At 47.8% G+C, this 20,747-nt stretch overlaps 1 protein-coding gene across 6 annotated transcripts; it reads left to right on the forward strand.

The window, feature by feature from the left end:
- The first annotated feature begins 1,937 nt into the window (after nucleotides 1-1,937).
- Nucleotides 1,938-20,711, forward strand: Dgcr6 (DiGeorge syndrome critical region gene 6). Of its 6 annotated transcripts, XM_030248957.1 has the most exons (7): nucleotides 1,961-2,199; nucleotides 14,131-14,270; nucleotides 15,362-15,677; nucleotides 15,774-15,934; nucleotides 18,502-18,602; nucleotides 19,169-19,309; nucleotides 19,956-20,711. In XM_030248957.1, the coding sequence occupies exons 3-7, from the start codon at nucleotides 15,568-15,570 to the stop codon at nucleotides 20,037-20,039; spliced, it is 597 nt and encodes a 198-aa protein (XP_030104817.1). In that variant the 5' UTR covers nucleotides 1,961-2,199; nucleotides 14,131-14,270; nucleotides 15,362-15,567; the 3' UTR covers nucleotides 20,040-20,711. The 6 variants fall into 6 exon arrangements, 4 of the variants coding, with proteins under 4 accessions (NP_034177.1, XP_030104817.1, NP_001276742.1 ...); NM_010047.4 differs by lacking the exon at nucleotides 15,362-15,677 and having other exon boundaries at nucleotides 1,938-2,199; nucleotides 14,131-14,262; nucleotides 19,956-20,710; XR_003951750.1 differs by lacking the exons at nucleotides 1,961-2,199; nucleotides 14,131-14,270 and having other exon boundaries at nucleotides 15,153-15,677; nucleotides 19,133-19,309.
- The last annotated feature ends 36 nt before the right edge of the window (nucleotides 20,712-20,747 follow it).

The following is a 20,747-nucleotide window of genomic DNA, read 5'->3' on the forward strand; positions in this document are numbered from 1 at the left end:
GCTCAAAGGAGAGAAACATGACAGAGAAACCTAAAGAGGGAGAAGTTGGACAGGAGGGAGAGAGAGACGGAGGGAGCCACAGGGTTTGCTATCTAACACAACTGCCACCACTTTCAGGCTTGCATTAATATCTTCCTGTGAGGAAGAACAGTGTGTCTACCCTGGAGACTGCCAAAGCAGGACACTGCCTCGCCAGTCTCTTGACACTGAGCCACAGCTGGAAGGGCTGCTGAGAATCAGAACTCCAGGTCCCCAGTCCTGCCTACCCTGCTTTCTGCGGGAGAGGGGAGGCTGCCATGTGGTGAGATGAACCTAGACTACCACCTCAGCACTTTCATCCAGAAAACAACCACTCAGAACACCAATGCACACAACAGGCAAATCCAGCTGAGGGTAAGTGGTTGTATGGAAGGGTTAGGATCATTGTAGTCCCTAAGCCAGGTGCCACAAAAGTTACCGAAGCTGTAGCCGGCCTCTCCTACCTGCCCCAGCCTACAGCCTTGGTAAGATGCCCCAAAAGGAGCTGTCAAAATGGTGGCACCACAATACCTCAGCCTGCAGCTGTCACAACAGCGATCCATGGTAGCACATCTCCTTTCCTGCCTCAGCCTACGCCCTTTGTGAAACACCACTGGTAGTGGCAGGGGTGGGGTCTGTCCAGAGACAATGGGAGGCTAGCAAAGGGTCCCGCCAGCTCAAGTATGCACCCACATGGTTGGCAAGCACAGCTCTGCCTGAAGAGGGTGTCTGTCAGGTTCTCCACTTCTTCCTTCTGCAAGGAACTCCACTCCTCAAAGCACAGGGTATCCTTGTGTCTCCGGGGAGTAGACATAGCATGGTGGGGTTCCCTGGGTTCCCTGAGGATACTTCTAGTTCCCTCCTGGTTCTATGGCCAAAATACAGATTGCATCTGATCCTGCCGTGTTTATGAGGGCAGCTCTTGGGGGACACAGGCAAGATTTAGATGTTCAGAAAACAGCCTCGAGCCTGTAGTGTACAACCTGGGCCACGAGGCCTTAGGTTCCCTCCACAAATCACTGACATCATGTCAGGGGGTACAGTCTAGGTTGCTATCTTTGGAATAGTATCTCTGGAAAAATTTCCCATGTCTCACAGTAGGGCAATGGACCACACGGACTTGGAGGAGGCGGGGCTTCTTAAACAGGAAGTGGGTACCTGCTGACCAATCCTCCTTAAGGGCTTTCTGGTGACTGCTTTGGTAGTGTCCCAGAAGGTGGACCCGATAATAATAGGGAACAGTGCTACATAAATCATGAGAACAGAAGCTGAGACTTACCAGGATGAAGAATAGGTCTATAGTGTATGTCCACTGTGATTTATAATAACCGATAGTGTTCACCTCACTCCCTATTTCTACTTAACAGCAGTCATAAAAACTCAAAAACGTATACAAAAAATGTCAGACTAAAGATGATGAGGGGCAGTTTTCAGTCCTTGGAGTTTTCTAAAGCCACATGCAAATCTCAGTGCTGTCCTGAGATGCCCAGTCATCCAGAGACCCCTGAGCATGCTCAGATGGGGGCCACTGCAGAAGAGGAAGACTGCCCCGCGGAAAGATGCTGATGCGAGCATATCCATAACAAGGAGCAGGTACATGGAGCCTCAGAAGTGCCACCCTGTACTGACCCTGTACGGAGGCTAGAACACTCGACACTCAGGTTTTGCTCTTTCTGGGGGATGGTGCCAGGTGTGCTTTCTAAAACACCTGGCCATTTCTTCGGGCACATGACAGAGGAACTAAAAGGCTTCAGTCACCTGCAGAATGTCACCATCTGGAAGCAGGAACCAAACAAAGTTCCTGTGTGTCCCTGTGCTCCAGTAAAAGAATCCAGATAGAAATCTGGGATGGGGAAGTAGCTAGAAATGTCCGCCAGGGGGCGCGCAACCAGCCAGCAAGCCTCTTCCCTGAGGGATCTGAACCAATCTGCAGACACGAGAAAGCCTGGCCTGGTTCCCCTCGCACAGATCATTGCCTTTCTGAGCCTGTGGGAGAGGCTATCTGTCTCAGGCCGCTGGCGTCTCCCGGAAGCATGGCCTGCCAGGCACGACCCAGGCAACAGAAGGCACAGCTAGACAGCTAGATTTGACATGCCCCTCAAGGCTCCCGGACCACACAGGAGCCAGGTAGAATGTCTGAAGCTACCTACAGGAAGGAGGACAGGCGGAGAGGAGTGACTGGTAGGTAACAAGGAAACAAGGGGAGGGGGTGAGTACTTCTGGGTATATGCACTGGGTGAAGCATATTTAGATTACAAGTCTGGATCAGCATGTGTTTGATTAAGGTACACTTAAGGTTTATAAATTCCCAAGGTTATAAAGGTCTACTCAGGCTAACAGAAAATGACTTTAAAAATGTGTGTCTAACTACTTATGTCTTTGCTGATGGAGTTCAATGCCAGGCCTCTAAAATTTTAGATAAGGATAAGGTATGTTTGATAAATACGGTTTAAGGAGTCCTAAGGTCTATTCAGGCTGGTAAAAACTAACTTGAAAATATATGTATAGCCTCTTTGCCTTTGCTAACTTTGTTAAGCTTTAGATACTTAAATTTAGTTTAGAAGAAAGTGGGATATTCTATATGGTGCACTGTAAAAGGATCTATGGCTCCTCGTGCCCTCTTCGTGCCCTCTTCTGGGGTGTCTGCATGCCACCCCCAGGGCGGACAGGACCGGGCAAAGTCTGAAACAGGTGGGGTCTGCAGTCCTCTTCCTCCACTGCCTGGCAGGCCAGAAGGTAGACGTGGATCCCAGGACATGCAGGATCCCAGGACAAACAGGATCCAGGTCTGGTTTGGAGCAACTGCTAGGGGAAGAGGGGCATGGGGAGGGGAGAGAAGGCCTCCAAGAACCTTAGTGCTATAGGTCATTCAGGCTAAGGCCTTCTCCAACGTCTTTAATGATGCAGGTTTCTGAGATGGTCTTAGCTCATTTTATCTTGTCCATATTTCTTTATTCTGGGTGAACCAAGGGTTATATAGTTTGGGGAAGGGTGTGAGGATATTCAGGGAGGGAAATCGTCAGCAGTGGCTGAAGGCTAAGACCTCTGAGATGCCTCATTTGCCAGGGGAATTCCAGAATTCTATGTGACTGGCTACTTGTGACCACCTGGTTGGAGGTCTCTAGGTTATGTGCTCTGAGGCAGGCACAGAAATAGGGAGGGCGTTAGCCCTACTCCGACCAGTCCCAGAATGAGATTCTAATCTGAATTTTTAGATTCCCAGGGCTTGGACATAGTCTACCTCACCGTTCCATGCCAATTCTTCTGGTGGCATGGTCCACGTGCCCTACAAGAATCAGGAAAGCAAGGCTCTCAGTCTCTCTGTGGGCTGTACTTGTGGTTTAAGAGTTTATTTTGGTGCTAGAGGATCTTGATTTAAATCTTCAACTTAAATTTTTTAAGGCTAAAACTTAACAGGGATAAAACTGTGGAATCCTAATCTTGTAAACAAGAAGCTGCCAACTTGCCGGTCTCGGTTAGGGTTTTATCGCTGTTAAGAGACACGGTAACCACAGCAACTCCTATAAGGGAAGGAACGCATTTGATTGGAGCTGGAGTTTCAGAGGTTTTTGTCCATTATCATCGTGGCAGGAGGTGTGGAGGACCACATTTGGTTCTGAAGAAGGAGCTGAGAGCTCTACATCTTGTTCTGAATCAAAGTAGACCTAGCTAGAGCATCTGATGTCAAAGCCTGCCCATGCAGTGGCACACACTTCCTCCAACAAGGCCACACCTAACAGTGCCTCTCCCTATGGGCCAAGCATTCAAACACGAGCGTCTACGGGAACCATTCCTACTTAAACCACCACAGCTTTGTAAACGGTTAAGGACAATAAGACAAGCAAGTTAGTAGTCAGCCACCTTACACACAATCACATTCTTCAATGTGCTCAGGACTTTGTTTGTAGCCATGCTGAGTACAAACGTAGTTCATTTACAGGGACAAGCCTTCTTTAGCTTTCTGTTTATGCTACCAAGGTTAAGCCTGAAGCAACTAACTAAAAACAAACAAGTTTTGTTTAAAACCAGATATACCTAATCTTACATGATGGCCCTCAACATCCTCAGAGACCTGTTGAATAATGCAAAAGCTTCCCGAGATAGACAGAACTGCTAGCTTCTAGAGTTAGTCCTAAGGTATTCTCCAAAGAATAGAACAGGGCCCAGACAACCCACCCGGATAGTGATAATACTAACCACTGGGCAGAGAACTGCCCCACACCTCACCCACTGCTCGGACTCTGCTCAAACTGTGGACAAGCTGCACACTGGAGAACTGACTGCCCCCCTTTTGTCTCACCGAGGTAGGCCCTGACTTCTGAACCTAGTGATACTCTCAGCACCGTCATGGAGGATCCTAGGATAACCATTCAGGTAGCGGGTAAGTTTCATTGGTAGGGAGGCCATTGCATTATAGTTTATCCTTTTTTATCCCATTTATCCTTCTCAGATCTCTGACGATGACTGATGTCTAGCTGTAGCTTTATCAGTTTACAAGGAGTGTCCAGATCCTCCGCCAAAGGCTGCAGCTGCCTGTCAGTCCATTTCATACACAGAAATCGGGCCTCTACAGACATAGACAGCTTTAAATTGACAAAACAGGTTTCAGTGTGAAAATATTCTCAAGTTAGTATTTCTTTATCTTTTCACAACTTTGTAAGAATTCACGTAAGCAACTTGGACCCACGCTCACAGGTCAGCCTCCAGGTAAGGACTCCTGTCAGTCAAGAGCTGAAGCTTCCCACGTAGTACTGCCTCTCCCCGGCGGTGGGCTCATCACTGACACTCCCTAGCGCCACCTCCACATTGGGGCAGTCAAGCTTGGGATACACATGAGGCCAGTGGGCTCTAGGCAGAGTTGCTGGCTTCCTAAGGATGGGCTCTCTCCTTCCCCTGGTCCTGGGACTCTTCTCACTGCTCCAAACACCAAGACCACCAGCATGGAGGATTCAAGTGTAAGATTTCCCCTTGAACTCCTGCGCTTTACCTTCCGCCTCTATTCTATATTTGTCTCAGCAGATTTTCGATCAACCGTGGCCGGCAGCACAGCAGCGCTGTGAAAGCAGTGAGCCCTGGACTTACCGAAAGCTGATGTAAACCAGATACTTATGACAGAACTCCCTACAGGCTGGAACCCCTGCTTTGGGCAATATTTCAGACTAGCCCAAGGTGTTCAGTGAGCCAGTTGTCCCCAGCATGTCACCAAAATTCCAGCCTTCCTGATTTCACCCCCACCCCACCCCCAGAAAACAACATCCTAATTTCAACTAAGAAGCAGCTACAGAAGAGATTACATTACCCTTATCATTAACGGAAGGCTAGAATGTCAGGTCCAAAGAAAACTCCATTTCCCCAAATTCTGTCAGTTAGACAAAAGCCAGCATTCCTCAGCAACCTGTGAAGATGGCTTCCCTCTACCACAGGAGCCATTTCCCTAATCGGTGGCAGAAAGGACACATGGCTGTCTGTGGTGTGCCTGTTAGCATTCCAAAGTACATGCTGGTTTTCAAGTCCCTCCAGTGTCACAACTTCCTGTTGAAAATCAGAGAGTTACTGCCAGGCATGGCAGCACACACCTTTAATCCCAGCACTCTGGAGGCAGAGGCAGCAGATCTCTGTGACTTCTCAGCCAGCCTGGTCTACAGAAGCAAGTTCCAGGTCAGCCAGAGCTACACAGAGAAAACCCTGTCTTGAAAACACAAAAAAGGAAAGAAAAGAAAGAATTAGAATCTGACTGAATGACTTGTTTCCATGGTTACCAACGTCTACCTGGTAAAGCAGGTGTTTATTTTCTCCATCTCCTTGTTTTATGGTCCTAATGTCCATTTGCAGATGTGACTGCCTACCCCTTTATATCCTTTGTATTTCCCCAGTCAAACAAACAACAAACAGACCAAACAACACTGTGGATGCTGGGAACCCTAGAATTAAATTCCCCAGATTATGAATCTATGATTCAACTCATTCTCCTAGAACCACTGGGGAACCTAGGGCTACTGAACTATTGTTATACCATCTCATTAAAGTATTCTTAAGAATACTTCCGTTGATAAAACCACTCCTGGGAAAATTGGTCTCTGGTCACTAAGACCAGCCATAAATTCCTGCACAATGCATCCCTGCCTAAAGGCTATCAAAACTGCTTGGCCACTCAACTGCTGAGCATCTAAAACTGAAACCCTGAGGGAGAAGCCTTTGTGTCTTGCCTATGATTTCCATATATATATATATATATCATGTAATTTTAAAAGAACCCATGCTTGTTCTGGCTAGGTGCTGGCATCGGCAGTCTTGCCCACCCCCCACAGCTAGCTCCAAGCAGCCATCTAGCCCTCCCATGGCTGCTCTACAGAACACCAACAACCACTCTGGTCTCACTGAGCTCCCTCTAGCCCCATGAAAGGAGAACACTAGAGACTTATATTTATACCGGTCAGATTTATATCAGTAAATCTCCAACCACAATATGCCTGTGCAAAGAACACACAACTCAGTTAACACATTTATAAACTACTACGCCTAGACTGGGCAGCTATATCATTACACTACTCTATTGCCCAGCTATGAAATCCCTGCCTACTTGCAGCTCCTCCAGGCCTCGTGGGTCTGCTCAATCTTCCACCTCTTCTTCCATCTTCTTCTCCCTCCGTCCTCTGTCTTATCTTTTTTTTTCCTTCCTCTCTCTACTTCTCTAAAACTTCCATCCCTGCCTTTTCCTTCCACTGCCCAATCACAGGCTCTAGCCTTCATTTTCAGTTACCTTGGGGAGCAGGTTCACTTGGAATCATATGACAGCATTAGCATCAAAATACAGACAGCACCAAGGCATTCCGCAACACACACACACACACACACACACACACACACACACACACACGTAAATAAGAAAGAGGGAAAGAAGAACATTGTTTGCCAACTAAAATCCGTTCCTTCTGTTGTTTCTGGGTGTCACCCTAAGTCCTTGTGTCATAAACTGGCTCCTTTTCAGGGTTTTGAGTTTTGCGGCAGAGTACCTTGGCAATTTGGGGTCAAGGTATGCCACAGAGATTACACTACACAACAGATCTCACACAGAGAATTATTAAGAAGGGAGAACAGATGGGTGCCTCAGAGTCAGAGCATGAGAGAGAGACAGAGACAGAAATAGAGAGAGACAGAGAGATACAGAGTCAGAGACAGAGACACAGAGAGACAGAAACAGAAACAGACAGAGATAGAGACAAAAACAGAGAGAAACGGACAGACATGTCTGTGCTGGTGACTTTTTTTTTTTTTTTTTTTCCGAGACAGGGTTTGTCTGTATAGCCCTGGCTGTCCTGGAACTCACTTTGTAGACCAGGCTGGCCTCGAACTCAGAAATCCTCTTGCCTCTGCCTCCCGAGTGCTGGGATTAAAGGCATGCGCCACCACACCCGGTGCTGGTGACCTTTTAAAGGGTATTTGGTGACTGGCGATGACATCGCTGCTGGCACTGAGTCACTGAAGACAGACCGGGAGAGCATCCAATTTCTAACATTCCTCCCTTATGTTTATTATAAAAGGTGAGGAAACTGGAAGAGGCAGAGGTGGGGCAGGATTGGGGAGCCATGCTCTTTAGATTGCTTCTTGCTGTTTGGGGCCATTAACATCTTTGGGGATCCAGGAAAACTAAGATACTGGCCAAGTCCTGGAAGAGCAGGGTAGTTCGCTCACTTTCCAGGCTCTGTGGGACCATCTGGTGTTGGAACATTCAGGCAGCAGTTGGAGCAGTTGCTGAGGCTGGACAACCTAGGACTAGCTGCTTGGAATCTGCCTAGAATGCAGATTTTGAGGAAACACCTGGACCTGGCAAGATGCTGGAACACACACACACACACACACACACACACACACACACACACACACACACACAGGGCAGAAGAGAAAGTTATGGAGTTTAGAGGGAATTTTTTTTCTTAGGAGTATATTTGATACTTTTAGGCTCATGGTCCTAGTAGTTGGGGGAGGGGAATTCCAAGACCAGGGAAAGTGGGGAAAATCTCACCTCAGGAATAGACACAGCAGGCAGGTGTACAACCAGGCAGGGAAGGATGGAGTGCCATGGAGTTCTGAGGTCTGCCTCTTTCCTTAGGGTGTCCAAACCCCAACGCATACCAGGTGGGAAGGGATGGAGCAAATCCAGAACCAGAACTGGTCGGTCAGCAGGAACGGGGGCGGGGGGGGGGTGGCGAGGACTGTGCCTCCTCTGAAGATTTCAGTGTTACAGCTTTTAGAAAACAGCTCTCTTAGACGATAGTCAGTGAAACCACTTGTGTGCAAATACTTTATTCAGGGTGAATCAGGGCAATGTATATATGAATCTTGGAGAGTGGGAAGGGGTTCTTCTTAGGGAGACGTTTCATTGGCTGAGGTTTATGGTTTATGGTACCTCATTTGCATGAAGAAGCATTCTAGAGAACAGGTGGAGAAGAGGAAGCTCTACTAAGAAAAGCGTGCGGGGGGCGGGGAGCCCTGCATTTCAGACAGGAAAGCTGTGTGGACGTGGTAGATTTCAACCTTAGTATCGAGGCGCAGCAGGAGCCTCGATAGACAGATGTTTTTAGCACAGTGAAAAGCGTTTTTAAGACTACATTTAGAAGACAACCAAAGGAAATGTAAAATCTTGAGTGTATGGCCATGATGATAGAGGCTGATGCGCATCAGAACTCCATTGTTAAAACTCTGAACTTCTGAAGTGTTAATATAACAATAGCTCAGTGAAGGAAAGAAACAGGAAACATTTTTCATTTTTACGTTCTTCAAGTCTTATACCTTTACAATTTTACCAAAACAGGTGCATTTAAAATATCTTTTTAGGCCCTCACAACTTAGGCGTCCGTGTCCTCAAACCTTTATAACTTGCTTCCACACATCTTAAAACACCTTAGAGACTCATGGCATAAGCTTTTGTAGCCTCGGACCTTACGTCATCTTTGCATATTTTTCTATCCAACCATTCACCATGGGGTGCGGCTGGTTGATGACTGGGAAGGGTCATGGTAAAGCAAGCTCCTCTAAATGTAGGAGTCGGGATAAGATACATTGGAAACTGTTTGTGAGTTTAGCTCCTCTCTGAAACTGGTAATAAGGTAAACAGTATCTTGACAGACATCAGTCCAGGAGAGGAAGGCCTGTGCCCTGAGCTTTGCAAATGAAGAGAGCTGAGAAGGCTTGCCCTCTGTGGCCATGTTTGCGTTTATTTTCAGGAGGCTGACAGTGCAGTGTCAGTAAACATCAAGACCTGAAGAACTCTTCAACAGTTGACCAGGTGCAGCAGAGGCACCCACCATTAATTCCAGCACTTGGGAGGCAGGGGCAGGTGCATTTCTGTGAGTTCAAAGCCAGCCTGGTCTACATAGCAAGTTCTAAAACAGAGCCCCGACTCAAAAATTTTTTAATTATTTATTTTATTTTTTGAGATTACATTTCCTTCATCCTTTTCCTCCCTACAAATTTTCCTGCATGTCCCTCTTTGCTCTCTTTCAAATTTATGGCCTCTTAAAAGCCAGAATTAGTAGCATGCACCTTTAATCCCAGCACTTGGGAGGCAGAGGTGGGTAGATCTCTGAACCAGAGGCTGGCCTGGTCTACAGAGTGAGTTCCAGGACAGCCAGGGCTACATGGAGAAACCCTATCTCAAACAAAAATTTTTTTTCTTGAGCTATCTTTTTCATAAATAGTTGCTACGCTTGAGTCTGGGTTCCACAACTCCGTATTGTGATCTGTTGTAGTTTTCTGCAATGGTCTCCATCTACGGCAAAGAGAAGTTTCCTTGATGCAGGGTGAGGACTCCTCTTATCTGTGGGTATAAGGACAATTATTTGTAATTTAGTTAGATTATTCTGATTTAGAAAAGCAGTGACTATAGATTCTCCTCCAAGGTCCATGATTTCACCGGCCCTGGATAACTGTCTGGGTTTCAGGACCAGGCATGGCTGCTCTCTTAGATGTTAGTTGCTTTGAGGCATGTGTGCCACGTCTGCACCCTTGGGGTTCATGTCTATTTCCCTTTACCCACAGTTGGTCTTGTCTGTGCTGGTGTTGCCTACAGCACTGCTTATTCATCCTGTTTAATAGTAATAAACTTTTTCAGCTTTTGCTTAGCTGGGGATATCTTAATTTCTTTTCTTTCATTTTTTTAATTTAGTTTTTTTTTTTTTTTTTTTTTTTTTTTTTTGGTGGTTCTAATGACTGAACCTAGAAACTTATACATAGTAGGTATGATGGTTTGAATGAGAATGGCCCCTGTTGCAGGAAATATTTTTTTAAACAAATGAATCGATAAGTTCCCACACTAGTGCCAGCAACGACGGGCCACAGGGCTCCCATCTGGTGATCTCACTCTAATGGTCTCTCTCGGCCAGCCAACTCTCTCTCGGCCAGCCAACTCTCCAGCCCTGCGGGCCACAGGGCTCCGACAACCATTTCACTGGGCGGTCCCTCTGCATGCCATCTTTCTGGCAGGCAGCCACTGAGTTCCTCTCACTACCAAACAACGCCCACGCACCCCATGGTCAGCCATCACATTACCCAATTAACCGGTAGAATTAAAACTCTTAAGTTTATAAGTTAACCAATTAGAATATCACAATTTATAAGATGCCAATACAATAATTTCAGAGCCAATTGATAATGATAAAAGCTTTATCCCAATATTTCTAACCTTGTGAAATCATAGCTACTTGTGGCTGGAAAATGCCATGCAGGTTCATGTTCGAAGCCATCTTCCTTCTCCTACCCTGAGACAGTTTTTTTCTCTCTCTCTACCTCTCCCTCCCCCTCCCCTCCCCCCTCTCCCTCTCCCTCTCTCTGCAATTCTTAGCTCTGCCTCCCTTTTCCCTGTCCAATCACAGATCTCTTTTGCACTAATGTAATTGGACAGGGAAAATCCTGCCACAGGCCCCCATAGGCTCATACATTTGAATGCTTAGCCACCAGGGAGAGGGACTCTTTGAAAGAATTAGAAGGATTAGGAGGTGTGGCATTGTTGGAATAAGTGTCTCACTGGAGGTGAGCTTTGAGGTTCAAAAGCCCATGCTAGACTGTTGTTCTCGAATTCTCTCTCTCCCTCTTCATTTCCCTCTCCTTCTCCCTCTCCCTCCCTCCCCCCTTCTCTCCTTACAGATGAAAATGTAGTGCTCAGCAATGGACTAAAGTCTAAGCAAGCCCTCGGTTATGTGCTTTCTTTTCTGGTCATTGTGCCTGCACAGCCACCGTGACAAAGATGGTAGGCTTTACCACTGAGCTGCACCTCCATCTAGGAATATTTTAATTTCATCTCCAGAATAATGAAAATTTTTGTTGTGTATAGTATTCTCAGTTGGCAGGGCTTTCCCCTCCTACGACACTTTAAATACACCAACCTATACCTTCCAGATCACAAACTACCCACTCAGAAGACTCCGGAGGCCGTCTAGCCCAGGTGACGAGCTGCTGACATACACTGAACACTTGTGTCATCATCTACTGGGAACTATTCTCAGAGGCTGTGGGATTCTGTAACTCATACATCTATCTGGTAGATAGCATTTAAAACAAGTGTCATTGAGCAAAATGTTACATGCAGTGTACAATGCTTAAGAAAGTCTTTCTCAGAGATGATAATATGCTTTGTTATTCACACACCAAGCTGTTAAAGAGAGTTAAAAAGCATATCCCCAAAGTATGTATTATGTACACCACACATAGCTAAATACAGTGTTCCTCTGAGATAACAACAGCACCTAAGTCAGCTAAGTCTAGTGGTGCTCACTGTGGGAAACTTGTAGACACAGCATCGCCTCAAGTCAGTGTTCCACTCGCACAGTCTTGTATATGAAGACTTCGTACCCACACCACCTTCTGTGAGGCTGGTTTTATAGAGAAAGTGCAATATAAAGTCATTCACAAATCTGCCCCTTAATAAACACAAAGATGAGACCTGTATGGATAGACAGTGTCAGATGGACAATGCTAAGCATTCATGGGGATGAAGTGAGGCTTCCTGACCAATGTGGCAAATGCTGCTAAGTACAGTATTTGGAAGGCAGAGGCCCGAGGATCTCTGTGAGTCTCAGGCCAGCCTGGACTGCATAGTGAGTTCCAGGACAACCAAGGCTATACACAGAGACCCTGTCTTATAATACATAGACAGACAGACAGACAGATAGATAATGCAGTACTGGAACCCTATCTTTCTAAGCACAGTGTTTCAATCTCAATCACTCATGTACTTAAACACAGATTAAATATATTTATAATGCACATACATATTTGTATATATATATATATGTGTGTGTGTGTGTGCTGATACCTCACCACACACACACACACACACACACACACATAGATGACCAATGTCTTACACACAGTGTATGCTGCTGAACAAAATGATTCATAGATTTAACCTGCACCCAGTCATTCAGGAAGTCTGATGTTCTCAGTACAGAGACCAGTCTTATGTGCACAGCCCAACAATATAGCACGACTTGCTTTCCAATACCTTTGGCTGCTGTATGGTATTTCATAATCCACAGTGACCAAGTGTGCCTCTAGTCTCCACAGTCCCATCAGCAGCTGTCCTAATGCACCTGCTCTGCTGTCACATGACAACACAGTCTAAGTGAGTGGTGAGTGTATCCTCTCCCATAAGCTGTGTGACACATATGTGACATGAATAGGATGAATGTCCCCTCTTTAAGTCACTGCAGGGTTTGGTATATGCCACAGTGACATAGTGCATCTGAGGTTTATGATCTTTGATGTTACATGACATCCTCAGTAACACTGTAACATGAATCAAGGTCTGGTCCATCTGTGAGCTCTTATAATTATTAGATAAGTATTATATATTAGATGTGTTATGTAGTGACACAAACTGACAAAAAAATGTGCCTCAGTTGTCATATATCATATGTAACATGGTGCAAGCCAATTTGAGCCTTCTCTGAGCTGTTGGGTAGTACCATGTATTACACAGTGACATGTGACTGATGCCTCTCTCTTCTCAGCTGATATATATATATATATATATATATATATATATATATATATATATATATATATTTAGAGAGAGAGAGAGATCTCAGGCCTGTATTCCATCTTATATTGTACATGACATTTTATATAGGTTGAAGGCCCAGACCTGATATGCTTACAGCCTCCTTGGTCTAACAGCTGAGAAGAAACACATTCCTTATTCTCATAAGGACAGATTGCAGCCCTGGCATCACAATATCACAGGTGACATCACCTTATCCCTATGGCAGACTGTGGCTCACTGTCTGCATGCCATCTCTGGACTGCCATACTAAGCAACAGGGAAAAAGCTATTAACTCTGGCCTCCACTCCTGATCATCTTAATGTGCCACATATGCACAACGGCCTGATGTGACACAGCACAGTGCTCTCTAGTCTCCTCTGGGTCACTGTGGAGAATCATTACGTAATATGGCAGTCTCCATCCATCCTCCCAGCTGTCATACGATGTCTTACATGATTTAGTGACATGATATGTCAGAGGCATGTATCTTCCATTAGCTGTCATGTGATATCACAGATGGCATGGTACCATGGTTGCTCTAGCCTTCATCCTTCTCAGCTGTCATAGGCTGTAATATGTGGCCTACGGGACATTGTGGGGTACACACTAATACTATGTGTTTCAGGCATGTGTCCCTGTTTAGGATCTGTTTGTATCCTAATTGGTGTGCTAAAAAGATGTTCAAGGATTGCTCACACTCCAATATCCAGAGTTGAGTATGTGAACAATTAATGACTTTCTTTTGGAGCCAGGGTCTACTGCATCTCAGGCCAGCCTGGAACTCACTATGTAGCCAAAGATGCCCCTGCGCATCCGACCATGCCTACAATTCCTGAGTACTGGAATCACAGACATGCGCCACCATGCCTGGTTTCTGTGATACTGCACATAGAACCCCACTGCATCTTGAATGCTAGGCAACGCTCTACCAACTAAGCTACATCCCCAGCTGCAGATCGTGACTTTTAAATGTCTGATTTAAATGATTCACCATAATTTGGTATACTGTCAACATTAAATTACAGTTACTTTGGAGTATATTTATTCATGCAAATTATTTCTCCATGCACAGGTGTTTCAGAGGCTTTTCTATTGCTGCGAGGACACCATGAACAAGGCAACTTACAGAAGGGTTTGTTGGGGGTCTTACAGCTTCAGAAGGTGACTCCAGGACCACCATGGTAGAGAGCATGGCACCAGCCAGGTAGGCAGGTATGGCCCTGGGGAAGTAGCTGATAGCTTATATCTTAATTCAAAAGCATGAGGTGGTGCTGGTAGTGATGAGACAAGAGAAAGAGACAGACAGACAGACAGACAGACAGACAGACACACTCACACAGAGAGACAGAGAGTCAGAAAGAGACAGACAGAGACACAGAGAGAGAGAGAGACAAAGAGAGACACAGAGACAGAGGTAGAGAGACATACAGAGACAGACATACAGAGACAGACAGACAGACAGAGAATGTATGGATGGTGTATGTTTTAAAATCTCAAAACCAGCCCTCAGTGACACTCTTTCTCCAATAAAGCCACACCTCCTAATCCTTCCTTAGTAATTCCACCAACTGGGGACCAAGTTTCCAAATATCTGAGGCTATGGGGTCATTTGCATTCAAACTTCACAAGGTTTCTTCACTGTAATTTATGTTACCCAGATCTGAATTCACTACTTCAGAGCTTATCGTGGCAAAAGGGAAAACAAAAAGAAAGTAACCAGGATGATTCAACAGAGTTATATTTTTAAAATAGTAATAAAAGGGAAAAAGATGGCACATCAGGGAATGTAATTTTTATTTAAAAAAACGCTGTAGGAAGGTGTCATTTCTCTTATTCATGCTGCAAACTAAATTATGAATGTGGACACTGTCAGGGGCTGGGGCTGGCTCAGTAGGTAAAGGACTGTTGAGCCAGCATGAATTCAACTTCACAAGACTCTTTTCTCATCTACTCTCCACTTCCAGGCAGTCGCTGAGGTTTCCTTGTGGGGGTGGGGTATCCTTTAACGCTAATAAAATTGTCCTAAAGTCTTTTATTAATGAGAATAAGAACCCTAAAGAGAAGCTGGCTCTCCTCCGTACTGTTTTCCTGAGGTCCCCCAGGGTGGATCACAACCCGCTGGGAGTGTCCAGCTTCCAGTGGCCTCAGTCTGCGCACACTAGGCGCAGGCCAGACTGGCTTCTTTAAAACACCCAGCAGGCCAGAGTTGCTTCTTTAAAACACCAGAATGCAGAGCCCTGGGCGCGCACCTCCAAGGTCAGCACCACTTGGGAGCTCAGCGAGCCCCTATTTCTTCTCCCTAGGACAAAGCGCTTACAAGCAGTCTCCCTGGTGGGTGGAGCGCGTCTTATTGTGCCTGACGCACCACGGTGAACGGCCGGAGACCGACCGGAGGGGCGGGGCGCATGCGTCGTTCGCGCTGGAGAATGACGTGAGGGGGCGGGGCGCGCCGGGGCACCCTAGGAGACCGAGTAGAGGGGCGGCGGGGGACCGCGCGGTAAACCGCGCGATGGACCGCTATGCGGCCGCCGGGGATGAGGCGGCGGATCGGGCCCGGCAGCAGGAGCGGCACTACCAGCTGCTGTCAGCACTACAGAGCCTGGTCAAGGAGCTGCCCAGGTGCGCGGCGACGGGCGGCGGGAGGACCGGGGCCGGGGCCGGGGCCGGAGCCGGGGCCAGGGCCGCGGCCGCGCTCACCCGGCGATCTACCCGCAGCTCCTTTCAGCAGCGCCTGTCCTACACCACGCTCAGCGACTTGGCCCTGGCGCTGCTCGACGGAACGGTGTTTGAAATCGTGCAGGGTCTTCTGGAGATTCAGCACCTCACTGAGAAGAGCCTCTACAACCAGAGACTGCGGCTGCAGAACGAACACCGAGGTGCAGGGGGCGACGGGACCTTCCCTAGGGCGTCCCTAGCCGCGGGAGCCTCGGGTCAGGGGGTGCAGAGCCATGCTGATCCTTTTAGTCTGCTGTCCAGAAACTTCTTACTCGCGTTCCCTAGAGTACCCACATCCTCCTAGGCTTGATGGACCTCGCTGCTTGTAGGTCTGTTGATAGCTGTGTGCTACCACAGAGATAATCCATTATTCCAGCACCTTCCCATTGAGTATCAGGCTTGATCACCTCCTCCTATAAATTATACTAGGCATCTTCCGTTGTACCATCAGATCTCCTTTCCATTTTATTTGTTCAAGCTTGACTCGGTTCAAACATTTTAGGAAAGAATAGTGTGACGATGTCCCCATGCTACGTTATAGATCTTTGGGCTTTGTTATTGCTTTGGATTTTGAAACTGAGGACTGAACCCAGGGCTTCTCACCTGCTAAGCAGGTTTTCTATATTGGGCTACATTTACATGCAAACATACTCTGCCTTTCTGGCAATGCCTGTGTGCTGCCAGACAGGATTTTCCCATTAGAGATAGGTGTTGGATTTTGTTGAAATCTTTTGCAGTTCCTGTGGAGATGATCAGATGGTTTTGCTGTTACTCTCGTGAGACATTGATTTCTAAATCCCAGAAAGGAATTGTATTCTAGGAATGCATCTTGTAATATTTGTGTGGGGATGAAGGTAATGCCTCAGAATGTGTTGAGAAGTCTCTTGTTCTCCGAGAGCTTTAGTTCTTCACCAAATGTTTGAGTGGCTGTGCTTTTTCTTTTTTTTTTTTTTTTTTTTAATAATTTTTTTTTTTAGATTTATTTATTTATTATATGTAAGTACACTGTAGCTGTCTTCAGACACACCAGAAGAGGGCGTCAGATCTTGTTACGGATGGTTGTGAGCCACCATGTGGTTGCTGGGACTTGAACTCCGGACCTTTGGAAGAGCAGTCGGGTGCTCTTACCCACTGAGCCATCTCACCAGCCCGGCTGTGCTTTTCTTTATTCTTTTTAATGTTTTGATGGAGGTATGTGGTATATCTAGTTCACAAGCCTAAAGTACACGACTAAGTTCATTCTTTTCCATTTTGGTTTTCCGAGACTGTTCCTCTGTGTTGTCTAGAGCTGGCTGTCCTGTCTCAGCCTCTCCAGTGGTGAAATTCCAAGTCTGGGCCAGGCCCTACCTTGCTCATCCTTTCCAGTAAGCAGGAGGAGGCTTTGTTCCTTCTGTTGCTTCCACCATTCTTCCAGCACTTGCTTCCATCACCAGGAAGGAAAGACACCACTGACTTCTTCTTCCCCTGATTTCACTGTGGAGCTGCTCATCATCCTATAGAGCCCTTTTGGGTGGGATGTTCTTGGTACCTGCTTCAAGCCTTTGCTAGTTGTCTTTCAGAAGGCTTGAACTAGGCTGATACACCTGGCAGTGAGTGCCTCTGCTGCCTTCAGCCAGATACAGAAGGTGGTGGCTGGCATGGGCCACCTTGCTGTCCTTGGACATTACCATGGCCAGGTCCCTAGTGAGCAGGGAGCCAGTGTGGACTCTGGGAACTGACCTGGGATGTTCTGCAGTATTGGATAAGTGGACTGAAGGAGATGATGTCTCACACATGTACCTGCTGCCCCAAGCCTTCTGACTACTTCATATTCACTGCAACCAGACAAGCAGGCCATCTCTTCTTTGCCCTTGTGTTGATGAACTTATGATAGACTAAGTCAGTTTCAAACAGCAATGATAAATGGTATCACTGGGGTACATAAAATGCCAAGACCTAGGGGAGGCTGTAAGCACTGCCGAGGCTGTCAGATTTAAGGGAACCCCAGGGACCCTTCTGAATAGAGCTGTCCCATGAATCTCCTCTAGGAATAAAGGTGTTGGCTTTCTCAGAGCCGGCCAGCCACACTCGTGTTTTTGGGTGTGGTGCGCTCCGTTTTGTGATAGTGAGTACTTAGCACCCTGTGCTCCCTTCTCTCTCTGCCCGTTAGGGCATGTCTACGTGTGTGGCAGTTTACCAGGGACTGGGTACTTTGCTTGCTAGCAGAGGGTAAGGACTTCCCAGCACAGAACCCTGTAGGCTCACAGTATGTGGCTTCACCTCCTGGCTGCCAAGCAGGGGCTGCTCTGCTTACCCATAGGGTAGCACCAAGCTTGATTCAACACACTGCACCACTGGCAGACAGAGCCCCCTTCCTCCTTGTATGGGCTTTGAGCTCTTGAATGCTTAAGTACTCACCCAGAGTCCCTGTGTGATATCCTTTGGAGGATGTCCAAGAAAGCTAGAACTGGGCCACCTGAGACCAAAGGCCACCTGCCTCAGGCACCTGTCTGCCCCCTGTTCCTGCCCTGGTTGTACTGAGCTCTGATCTTTGCTATACCTGCCTAACCTACACAGCCCTGTCAGCACCGTGGAGGTAAAGGAGGGTGCTGGTTGAGAGCAGTCCTTGAGGGACTAAAACTCCCCACAGCTTTCTGGGAAGTGCTTCCTTGAACTAGACCTCTCACCCAGCTGCCCCTGTCTTCCCAACACCTGCTTTTGCTGATGGACCTCTCTCCCTTCCTCACAGTGCTCAGACAGACTCTAAGGCAGAAGCACCTGGAAGCCCAGCAGTCCTGCCGGCCCCACAACTTGCCAGTGCTCCAGGCAGCTCAGCAGCGTGAGCTGGAGGTAGGAGTTGGGACTAGATGGCTAGGCCTGACTCCTCATGGGTACTAGCTGGCTCAGTGGCGGGGCTGAGGGTGGTCCAAGGCAGAGCTAATGGGTGCTGAAGGGTTGGTGAACTCATGACTTTTTCCCATGGTGACTGAGGAGAGTCACAGCCCATCTGTCACTCCCCTGTCCTGGCAAACAAGCATCTCTGTGCTTATAGAGCAGTCACTGAGTTGGGACCCTGCCCTTTCCATCTCAGGTGATGAAGCACAATGTTGAGATGACAAAGACCAGTCAGGAAGAGGCCAGGGAGCTCAGGGGCAGATGTAGACCCTCAGGAAATCAACAAGCCTTGATGCTGGGGATGAGGGCAGTGGCTCCAAGGGATGAATGACAGATCTCAAAGGCATTTCCAGCTGGGACTGTTGGGGACCCCTCTGCTGAACCACAAGCAAGGATACCGTGTCACCAGAATCGCTGTGGTGGGCAGGGCAGCCAGGAGGAGGTAGCAGGTGGGAGCTTGTGTTTAAGGCATCCCTGGGCGGAAGCCCTAGCAGGAACCACCCTTACTCAAGTCATGGCAGGCCATGGAACATCGGATCCGGGAGGAGCAGCAGGCTATGGACCGAAAGATTGTCCTGGAGCTGGACCGGAAGGTTGCCGACCAGCAGAGCACACTGGAGAAGGCAGGGGTAGCTGGTTTCTACGTGACCACCAATCCTCAGGTCAGCACCTCAGCCAGCCCTGTCACCACCTGTGTCCCAGCCCCTGAAGGTTCAGTTCTATCTGGAACTTTTGTTTTAGGTTTTCTTCTGGTTGGGGGTGATTTGCTTTCTTTTTTCTTTTTTCTTTATTTCTGAGACAAGGTCTGCTATGGCCTTTAACTTGAGGTCCTCTGCCTCGGCTTCTAAGTGCAGGGATTATGGGTGTATGTCAATACACCAAGCCCATCTGGAGTCTTGGCACATTGGTTCCTAGTGAGCTGAGGGTCAGTGATAGAGCTTAGGTGAAAGACCCTGTGAAGGGCAGAGTCTAGTCCCCATGCCCGCCCACAGGAAGGGGAACGTGCTCGCCCCAGGTAGTGTTCACCTGTCTAACCTTGCAGAGGCTTCTTCCTGTCTCTGGCATGCCAGCCTCTGTTTCACTGTAAGTCAGTCAGAGACTGCTGGCCCTACCAGCCACAAGGGCCCAGATTCTCCCTTCTCATGGCTGTGGCCGTGGTTCTGGTTCCACGGTATCCAGTTTCCACAGGAAAATCACCCCCTTAGCCTGGTTATCTGACATCTTCTAGGCCCTTATATCTGTCTTAGCCAAGGCAGAAGGGCCCGAGGTGTCAAGCCGGTCCTTACTGGGGCCTCCTTTGCATCCCAGGAGCTGACGCTGCAGATGAACCTATTGGAACTCATCAGGAAGCTGCAGCAGAGGGGCTGCCAAGTGGGAAAGGCAGCTCTGTGACCAAGCAGGGGGTCCTTGCTGTCCTCCGTTGCCTAGGATGGCTGGCGGGTGCCACAGCCTTGACTGTGTGGGGGCTACTGTCCAGCTGCCAACAGGTCTGATCTCTCTGAGGGGCTGATTAGATCCTGGCTATGCCTGCTGCCATCCACTGTTCAGATTTGGAGGGGAAGGGCCCAAGCAATAGGAATGATGTCATGAGAAGGCCCCTTGACTGGATGCTGAGTGGGAATATTGGTTCTAGCACCTTCTCCTCTGGGCATATCCCACATTCCTTCCAGGCTTGGGTGTTGCCTTATTCCTGTGTAGCCCCTCCCTTGACAGTCCCAGCCCTGGATGGAAGAAGCCAGAGGATGGCCTAGAAAATAAAGAACCCAGGACATGGTTTGTGTCTGTGCTACCTAGGATCCTTTCCTAGTGACTCTGGTCATGTTGGCGCCAACAGAGTGACAGACAAGCCCTGAGGCCTTGCATTGTCAGGTCCCTAATTAATACAGCCTCCAAACCGCTGTATGAAACTGAAGAGCTTAGCAGGAGGCAAGCCACACGCCCAGCTAGGACTTTAGCTACTGGAGTGAAGGACAGAGAGGGGCTGGAGGGGGGCTGGAGGGGGGCTGGGTCCCAGGGACCATGCATGCATCTGGAATGTAGAATAAAAGTATGGATGTCGCTGCAGCCTGGCAGAGGTGCTGTCCCCAGTGTCTGGATGGA

Source organism: Mus musculus, chromosome 16, assembly GCF_000001635.26.
Source record: "Mus musculus strain C57BL/6J chromosome 16, GRCm38.p6 C57BL/6J".
NCBI lineage: Eukaryota > Metazoa > Chordata > Mammalia > Rodentia > Muridae > Mus > Mus musculus.